Source organism: Seriola dumerili, unplaced genomic scaffold, assembly GCF_002260705.1.
Source record: "Seriola dumerili isolate Sdu_G_001 unplaced genomic scaffold, Sdu_1.0 BDQW01000258.1, whole genome shotgun sequence".
In the NCBI taxonomy this organism is placed as follows: Eukaryota; Metazoa; Chordata; class Actinopteri; order Carangiformes; family Carangidae; genus Seriola; species Seriola dumerili.
In genome coordinates, this window is record NW_019174513.1 from 494,804 (window position 1) to 505,322 (window position 10,519).

General features: G+C 38.3%; 1 protein-coding gene across 1 annotated transcript in view; it reads left to right on the plus strand.

Moving 5' to 3' along the window:
* The window catches only part of LOC111230010 (small conductance calcium-activated potassium channel protein 2-like), a 41,343-nt gene extending 37,579 nt beyond the window's left edge, over positions 1-3,764 (plus strand). Inside the window, exons 8-10 of the mRNA XM_022756540.1 lie at positions 861-988; positions 2,339-2,408; positions 3,342-3,764. Coding sequence (XP_022612261.1) covers positions 861-988; positions 2,339-2,408; positions 3,342-3,764 — 621 coding nt within the window. The remainder of the gene's footprint in view (positions 1-860; positions 989-2,338; positions 2,409-3,341) is intronic.
* The last annotated feature ends 6,755 nt before the right edge of the window (positions 3,765-10,519 follow it).

Here is a 10,519-nt window from a genome sequence, read left to right on the forward strand (position 1 = left end):
CTGGGTGTCAGACCCCTGTGTTGTAATTACATAGCAACCTATGGAGATATACAGTACATGAAACATACTGGAGCAGATATGGATATAAATGAATGTAAAAGAATCCTGATCATTGACCTGAAGCCTACACTGACATTTTGAATCTGTTTTTCATTCAATCACAGCAATCTCATATTTAGGTGGTACAAACTGAAAGCATCTGATGCCAATGTCTGACCACTAAAAGGGAGAATTACCATCCTACTGCTGACTCTGATGGCTATCAGGCTTTCCATAAGTGAACATCATTACATAGGCTTTTTGTCTAATGTGTCTCTTCTGCAGAGTTGAGGATTGTCTGTGACAGCTAGTTTAAGAGCAGCGACTCATGCCACTGTTGTTTCTCTCTGTTGTTGTCATAATTAAATGGAAGAGCACTGGTCTTAATGAACTGCTGTGGTACTGTGCTGAATTACTTTCCCCTAGCCAAGATAATGGTGGCCCGTTTGAGTTACTCTCAGATATAATGTGGCAATATTAACAGACCAAGAGAAAGGAGAAGTGTCTGTGAGGGAGAGACTCCTGTTGGTTCTCATTGCCAAATCTCCCTAAGGAGAGAGCTGTTTATGCACGCATGAAAAGCATTGGCAAGCAAGCTGGTGTGTGTAGAGAGAGACACAGAATGAGGGCGGCCTTAAAGAAGAGAATGATGGTTTAGTGTTTTTTTTTTTTTTTTTTTGTGCAGGGAGACAATGGAGGATGGAGGGAAGAAGTGAAAGAGAACAGGGATGGGCAAACCTGTTGCCTGCTTCAGTTGCCAAGGGCTACCTGTTGCTAACAATATGTGTGTATGTGTTTTTGTGTTTATTGTCTGGGAGCAGATAAAGAATGCGGCGGCTAACGTGCTGAGGGAGACCTGGCTCATCTACAAACACACCAAGCTGATGAAGAAGATCGACCACTCCAGAGTCCGCAAACACCAGCGGAAGTTCCTCCAGGCTATACATCAGTGAGACCACACCTCGCATGCACCCACACACACACACGCACACGTACATACATACACATACACATGCACGGAGCACTTGCACACAACAGTGCTGCTGAGCTGATGAAGCCTTTGAAATCAGCTGTACTTTCTATCCACCCACAGGTTGAATCAACGTTGATAATCAGATAAAGTGCATGAATCCCTACACACACACACACACACACACACGCACACACACACACACACACACACACATACACGCACGCATACACACACACACACAAAATGAATCATCATTTACTAAAGGGCAGGTTCACTCCAGGCAAATACAGTTGTGGGACTGGATAATCAGTGCATTGTGTACTATTAGAGACAATTTGATCATTATATCATCTGTATTAAAGAGCGTTGTTGATGGTAGAAATACATACAGCAGAACTTAATCACACATTGCAATTAATTTCTCCCATAGCATTGTTTAGTTATGTTTAACGGCCACGTGTGGGGATGCCTTGTTAAAGTCTTGCTTTGCTAAGAGATTTTTGAGTGTCCTCTGTCTAGCATCGCAATTAAGTGGCCCTTTAATGTTGCTTGCTCCTTTGATCTTGAACAGTTCAGTCTAGGCTTGAGAACAACAAGTGTCTTCAAAAGCCAGAGTCAAGAGACCTTAGGCTCTTTAAATTGTAACATAGACAAACTAATCCTGAAGCATGTAGACTGTGGATGTGAGGCGGATTCTGTGAACACAGTCACAGGTTGATTTTATGGGGATATGAGTACATTTTCTAGTTCAAAAACCTGCAAGTTCCTCTGGAGGTGCAGCTTCATAAAATCAGCCTGCATCTCATTATAATGGAGGAAGCCAAAGGATTTGTTTTATGAAAACACAGATTACGCCTTTAGTTCATTAATTATTGTATTGTGTTTTGAGAGTCATCAAGGTCCAATCTTTAATTGGACTGAACACAGATTTATTTTATTGTATCTAACTGCTCTATTTTTTTTAATCTAATTTCATTGCCCTTAGTTTATTTCCCTGTAGGCCTTATTCCCCTGAAGGTTTCTTAATATTAGCTACCATATTCATTTACTCTAGATCCTAAGATCTCAGTCTATATTAAACTTGTTTATATTTTCAACTGCATTTACAAAATGACGGTGTTTCAGAGCACACTGTATGCTGTCTGTGTTTGTCCATTCATGTCCGATGGCACACTGCGGGTAGAAATGAAGCTGAAGTAGGCAAGGTGACCGCTCCACGGTGTTGTTGTCTGGACCTGGAGGGATTAGCTCTCTGGACCAACCACTGTGTATTCATCAACTTTGTATGTGTTTGTGTATTTTATGTGTGTACTTGTGTGTTTGCAGATTACGCAGTGTGAAAATGGAGCAGAGGAAACTCAGTGATCAGGCCAACACACTAGTGGACCTCTCAAAGGTGAGACACAAATACACACACACACACACACACACACACACACACACACACACAGGTGACACGCTCATCTGTGCTTTTCATTTATGTAGGACACACACTTAAAACATTTGCCCCTCGAAATGTACCACAACATTCCTCTGTTTCCATGCTGACCTGCCCGTTTCTGTGGCATTGCGTCGCCTAGCAACCGGAACAAGTCTTGAAAAAGGGATGACTGAGTGAGAGAGAGTGAGGAGGAAATGAGAGGGAGGAGGGGGGTGCTCATGTTTTTCTGTTACTATGTGGGTGTCTAAGTGAGAATGTGAGCACACACGTGTGTATGTGTGTACATGTGTGAGAGTGTGTGTATGTGATTGTGAAAGAGAAGTGGGAATGAGATAGAGACTTGAGAAAAAGATCGAGTGAGGTGTGTCTGTTTGTGTCTTTCCAAGGAGCAATAGCTTTAACACAAAATATATTGCAATTATACCATCTCAATAACTCCATCTCAATTGGCCACTTGTGCGTTTACCATGGTTACGGAGACCAGGATGTGCAAGGCAGGGACACTCTGCCGCCTTCCTTTCATTCTCCCTCTCCTGTCTCTTATTCTCTCTTTCTTCACAATATTATAACACCCACATAAAGACTTCCCTCCAGCCTCTTCTTCATTCCAGCTTCTACTTGGACATTTTTTTCTCTTGCTCAGTATCTTACTCGCTCCCCCCCTAGCCTCGTGCTTGCCCTCTCTCCACTTTGACATCACTCTCTAACCCCTTTTACTGTCTCCTCTCATTCAATCCAAAAGAAATTTTCTTTAAATAAGCTTTAATAAAGCAACTCTCACAATACTCCTGTTTACATATTTGCAATCTGTCTCCCCTCTTCAAAGTACTCTGTGTGCACTGAGTCATCTCCCACTCTCCTCTCCTCTCCTCTCCTCTCCTCCCATAGATGCAGAGCGTCATGTATGAGCTGATGTCGGAGCTCAACGACCGCAGCGAAGACCTGGAGCGCCAGATGCTGTCTCTGGAACAGCGGGTGGAGCAACTCACTGCCGGCTTCAACGCCCTCCCTGCCCACCTCTCAGCCACCCTCAGTGCCCAGCACGCTGCCCTGGTCCACCTGCTGCGAGAGAGGGATGCAAGGGATGGAAGAGGAGGAGGTGGAGGAGGTGCTGTGGTCCCACTGTCCCCAGCAGCTTCTTTAACCCCTGCCCCAGCTTCAGTTTCTCCAGTCCAGGTCACAGCTCCAGCACCACCCCCAGCCCAGGTCCCTACTTTGGCCTTGGAGTCCCCTCTCTCACCCCCACCACTGAGCCCAGAGGGGAGCCTGGAGGCTAGTCCCAGCCCTAACACCTGCACCTCAAGCTGCTGAAGACAGCTCTGAGGACCAGGAGAGGACAAATCTGGGGACAAAACAGGGAGAGAGAGAGAGGGGTGGTGGGATTGTGTTAGTCCTCTCACTTCGGACTAAAGAAGAGGAATGAGGGAGGAGGAGGAGAAAAATGTGAGGTGATCCTCTGAAACTAACGCGCCATGAGGGACGGATGAGGATGGGACTATGAGGAGAAATAATGGGATTAAGATGGAGGGCCAGTATGAATGATGAGACATGTTAGGGACTTTGGGGCGCTTTCATTGACGATGGGAAGGAGAAGAAAAATGGAGATAAAATGGAGACTCTAAAAGGTGTGAGGGGGAGGAAGGATGTCAAGAGGGTGAGAAATGGAGGTAGAGAAGATGAAGAGGGGGAAGGAGAGAGGAGGAGAAATAACGAGGAATAATTATATGAACTCAGAGCTCCTAAATGGAATCCACTCCAATTACTGAAAAAGGCCTTTTATTCTCTGTATCTCTCTCTCTTTCTCTCTTTCTCTCTTTCTCTCTGTCTTTCCTTTCCCCCCTTTCCCAATCTCTCTCTCCCTTCATCAGGAATTAATGACCATGACTTTTTATCCTTATGATGTATTTTCTATCTGAATGCTAATTGTGTGTTAACGAGCATCCCTTTAACAGAAGGTTCGATCAATACGACCACGATTAAAGAAAAAAAAAACTAGTGGCATGCACTGCACACACACACACACACACACACACACACACACACACACACACTTGCAAACATAAATTATATTGACTCATCATCCACGCAATACAAGTTAACATAGCACAAACATAAATACACAATCTTTCACAATGCAGGCCCTATTTCCACTCACACAAAGAAATTAATGCACCAGCCCATTAGATAATACTAAAGCCTATACTGCCAAGCACTCAATGCACTGTCAATCTCCACAGAGCACTGCCAAGCAATGTAGACACACTGTAAAAAATGTTCATCCTAACGACTTTATCGTTTGTGGGTGTGAGCTAATGCAGTAGTTTAGACTTAGAATAGTTGTGACATTTTAACTACTCAGTTGGGAGAATTGTTAACAGTTCACCGAACCACACAAATCAAGCTGAAAGAAGATGACATGATACTGAGGGACGTGAGTCATCATAACATCTATTTGTGATGAAGAAGACAGAAGCAGACGATAAAATAACGTAACACGACTATAACAGGATAAATTACTGCATTTACTGATTTACAGATTAAGTTGAACTGATGTTTAAGTGTACTTGTAGGTTTGCTGTACTGAAATGAGACTTGAAAAGAGTTAAGATTTTGTTTAATTTCTGTGAACATTTTTCATGTAATCCTCAGAAAATGGACAATTAATAGTTGTATCAAGTGCGTTGAACCTGGGATGGTGGTTGGATGAACGATTAGATTATAACACAAGCATTTATTAAATTGGCATTTCAATCTGGCTGATTTATTTTGAAGATGGTATTGCAACTACAACACGGAGCTTTGCACAAACTTAATGCTCCACACTCAGTGAGTCTTCTCATTATATGTTATTAAAACATTTACTAGAGTCTTTCTGCCCAGAGGCAGACCAATATAAATCAAAACTTTACCCATTAATAATAAGTGATCTGCTTAGTCTTTTGCTTTCATGTGGCTGAAGTCAGTGGAGTCAAATTGAATGACATACTGTAGTCTCTATTGTTTTCTGCCATTTTCTGATGAAAAAATGTTATAGTTACTAAAATATAGATTTTTACACTAGTAATCTAATTGTCTTGAAAATCCTACAATGATTTAACTGTGTGATTATAAGTTGATGTGATTAATATTTTTTCACAGTGTATGGTTGTGTCTATGACCCTGAATGATGGGAAGAAGACCTTACCTACTGCCATCTTTTTTTTCAAGCTTGCAGTCCCAAAACTACTCACTGTTATCATGAATGTATTCTGTGTAAAGAAATACACTCAAACACTCTTGCTTGCTCGACCACTTAAACTGCCATGTAGACACAGGAACAGACACCCACACACACATACACACAGATAACACACACAAACACACACACACACACACACACACACACACACACACACACACACACACACACACACACACACACACCTCGACAACCAAAGTGCTCTCTCTTAAATGGACTTCAATAAGAGGCAGGGAACGCTGCTGTCACTGGGGACAAAAGATAGCAGGAGGCGTTGCAGATATCTTGACAATATTTCTGAGGGAATAACTGTGAAAATCTGGGCATGGACTTGTTACAGTGCTGTACATGGACTGCTCTTCACTGCTTTAAAACAGATCAAGGTGGACTAAGGAGGAACACAAGGGAACACAAATAAACCTTATAAAGGATAAATGGCCATGCAGGAACAGCTGTTCATTAAATAAATAAAACATAGAAAGAGAGGTATATCTGAGAGGAATTACAATGGTGTGATGGGAAGAGAGACAAGCCTACCCTTGCATTTGAGACAATATCGAAAACTGTCTTATAGCGACACGCTGTGGCCGGAATACTGAATTACATACGCTTGGAATATTGTACAGTATGATGTTAACGAAATCTAGCTTTGTATTGCTTAGTCTTTTCTACCATTATGATTAAACGCAGTTATAGCTGATATCTAATATTATCAAACTATAGTATTCTTCTCATTCGTCATGACAATTATGATATATGTATTAACAATATGTTAAATAATTATGAACAAGGAAAGTGCCGTTTGAGGTTGAAATTATTTTGTAATTTTATTTTATCAGAGAGAATTAATAAAGTATATATCTATAACATTACAGCTTCAATCTTTTCTGTGTTGCTGTTACTTTATTTTATATTTATTTTATTCTTTTTTCGGTGCTTGACATGGCGAGGTTGGTTTTGGTGCAATACTTTTGAAAAACAAAACACTTCTTACTTTCTTAATTCACGCTGTACATCGTAGACATCTCTTTTATTCATATTCATTCAATCCAATTCATTTTGTAACCGTAAAACGATTAGGCTATATCTCTGTGTGTGACTGTGGCCAACACACGGAACAGAAAGTATGGAGGTAGATTTGTTTCAATATTATTTGTGTGAACAGATCGATAATCCGTGTGTAAATGTGTAATCTGTAAATATAAAAAACCCCTTCCACTAATAAATCAAAAAAAAAAAAAAATGCAAATTCACGGAAATATCTTGCAAATATGAAACAGATTTGCTAATACACAAACAAACTCCACAAATAAAAAATAATCTGTGAATGCAGTCAATTTATTTACAGATAAATGAAAAGCATTTGTGAATATCTTCCCAATATTTACAATTGCCAAACAGACGTTTGAGAATCAGTTTTCTATTTGTGAAAAAGCATTTGTTGATTTCAATTTTATGCTTGTGGATCTTAATTTTACACACACAGAATTTGACATTTTTTTCCACCAGTCTGAACCAAAAGCGACTTCTTTCACTATGCTACTTTCGAGAAACACGTGATTATCTGTTGACGGAATTTCCCGCTTTTCAAAGTAAGAGCACGTAGTCCTCAATGTGATGTTTTTCTTCCCCAAATAATTGGCGACAAGTAACGTACACTACATTAACGGTTGTAAGATATGAAGTGGCAGGACCTGGTTAAGGGCTTTGATAGTATGGCTGTTGGTGTTGATATTTGTTTTTGTTTTTTAACAATAATTTTATTGTTCATTGTTAATATGTAGGCTAAAGTTATAAACCGACTCCTGTTCCCATAGCGACAGTAAACATTAATGTTGCGGACTGTGGGAATGAAAGCAGGGTGCTGGATTTTTTGCACTGTGTAGATGATGAAGATACATTTTAGATAGACCACATTTAATGCCCATCCAACCTGTAAAGAGATATCCGGTCTCATTTCTTTACCATTGGGTTTAATGTAATCATTCGTTCCATTTGTGAGACAAACATTGAGACAAATCTACCTCTATAGAAATCCCATTCATAGTTTTTACACAGTGACAGTTCAAGTTTCATTGAACGTTTCTGGACCTCTCCAGATTTTTAGTGTGTATGTGGCTGAATATTCACAGCTAGAGTGAGTGACATCACAGAGTGGGTAGAAGCTGTTCAACTGCCCTGAAAGATTTCTGTTGAACTCGTCCTCACAGCCACAAAGTTTCCAATAACACTAAATACTGCATATCACAGTGGATCTTTGTGTCATTTATGCCCTGGTAAAACAAGCAGCTGCCACTGCCCCTGACAGACAAACAAGTGGCAAGGAAGTGATATGCTAACTGATGACTTGCCTTGATGAGAGGACGAACAGCTTGCATTTACATTTTAATTTTAGATAGATAGATAGATAGATAGATAGATAGATAGATAGATAGATAGATAGATAGATAGATAGATAGATAGATAGATAGATAGATAGATAGATAGATAGATAGATGCTTTATTTATCCCCTAGTGTAAATTCATGACCCCAAAAGAGCACAGGGACGCGTAAATGTAAATGCAATGTGGGTGCTGTTTGCTCATTGTACTTGAATATTGTCAGTGTAAAGCTTCAGGCCATCTTGGAAAATACCAATCACCTTCAAAACATTCTGGCAGGACAGGGAAGCAGCTATATGACACCTCAGCCCAAAAAAGTATAAATTATGTTATTATTATTATTATTATTATTATTATTATTATTATTATTATTATGTCATCTCATACTGGATATTTACTATAAAAGATGTATATGGAGGTGCTAGTTGTAGTTCCCTTTATGCTACTCACCAAAACAAAAATTATATACAGTAAATGAGTGAATAAATGAGGAGTCATAAAAATGAAACTATTTTGCATGGTGAGAGTCTCATCTTGTTGTACAACCCTGTGTCAAATGATAAATAAATGAACCTTGTAACCTTTAACTTATTGTGCATTATACCATACTAACTAACCCAGAGTCAGCCCTGAGCAGAATTTGATTTGGCCAAGGTTGTAAGTTTGGTCTCAACATTGGTAGGGCCGCAACAACCCCGCCACCACTCCAAAACAAAGAGATTAACTTTTTAATGCAGTCAAACAAGTGGTTTATTAACATATGAGATCTGAATTTATGTTCAGAAATGCCCATACACAAATGTGATATGTGTATATGTGTTGAATCTCCATATATGAAATATATGCACGTAAAATCATATATGTATGTACAGTAAAGCCTATATATGTGAAAAGTGAATGGGAGTTAGAAATGGGAACAATATCATTAATTGACATGTATGTGTAGCTGATAGAAAATTGTATTTTAGTATGGATTGATATTATAAACATGTGTTACATAAATATATATCCATCCCAAAGCCTATTAGTATGTGTTCATTGTATATGTCAATATAAAAGATAGACAAGAATGGATGAATTTATTTAGAAATTATTTAGAAAATGATAAACAGAAACACACAATTTTAGTAAGCATGTTGTTTTAATAAAGTTGCATTGTAGTAATATGAATATGTCATATATATATAGTCAGCAGAATGCTGAGGAACTGTCCATCCACAGAGAGCACAGGAAGGCTGACACACACACAAGAAGATGATTGAGTTATAAGCTGAGTTCTCTCAAACACTTGGAGGATAAAGGGAAGCGCTGCTTGCCTGAAATAAACTTTTGTACTTTGCCTGTTGTCAATTACCTACTCCACTGCATTTTAAGGCATTTTTGCCAAATGCCAAAAAAGTTCATAGTATAGTATGGCATAGAACATCAAAAAAGGATCATCGTATAAAAACGTAATAGTATGGTAAAGCATCAACTCACATAGTACTGTAAGGCATAATAATACCAAAAAACATTATAGAATAGTTTGGCATAAAAATGTTAAAAAATGTCAGAGTATAGTATGGCATAAAACATCAAAAAATACATCATAGTTTATTAAAGCATGAAATACACATAAACATGTCATAGTATGGTATGGAATAATACAGCATAGTATGTAAGACAAAAAAATACCAAAAAAACGTCATAGTATAGTATAACATAAAAATGTCAGAAAACATCATATTATAGTATGGTATAAAAGGTCATAAAAACATCATATTATGGTAAGGTATCAAATGCAATAGTACTGTAGGGCATAAAAATGCCAAAAAAACGTCATAGAATAGTAAGGCATAAAAGGTCATAAACATATCATAGTATGGTAAGGAATAATACGGCATAGTATATTAAGGCATAAAAATACCAAAAAACGTCATAGTATAGTATGGCATAAAAATGTCAAAAACGTCATAGTATAGTATGGCATAAAAATGTCAAAAACGTCATAGTATAGTATGGCATAAAAATGTCAAAAACGTCATAGTATAGTATGGCATAAAAATGTCAAAAACGTCATAGTATAGTATGGCATAAAAATGTCAAAAACGTCATAGTATAGTATGGCATAAAAATGTCAAAAACGTCATAGTATAGTATGGCATAAAAATGTCAAAAACGTCATAGTATAGTATGGCATAAAAATGTCAAAAACGTCATAGTATAGTATGGCATAAAAATGTCAAAAACGTCATAGTATAGTATGGCATAAAAATGTCAAAAACGTCATAGTATAGTATGGCATAAAAATGTCAAAAACGTCATAGTATAGTATGGCATAAAAATGTCAAAAACGTCATAGTATAGTATGGCATAAAATGTCAAAAAAAAATTATAAAATATTAAGGCATAAAAGGTCATAAAAAATTGATAGTATGGTAAGGAATAATACAACATAGTGTATTAA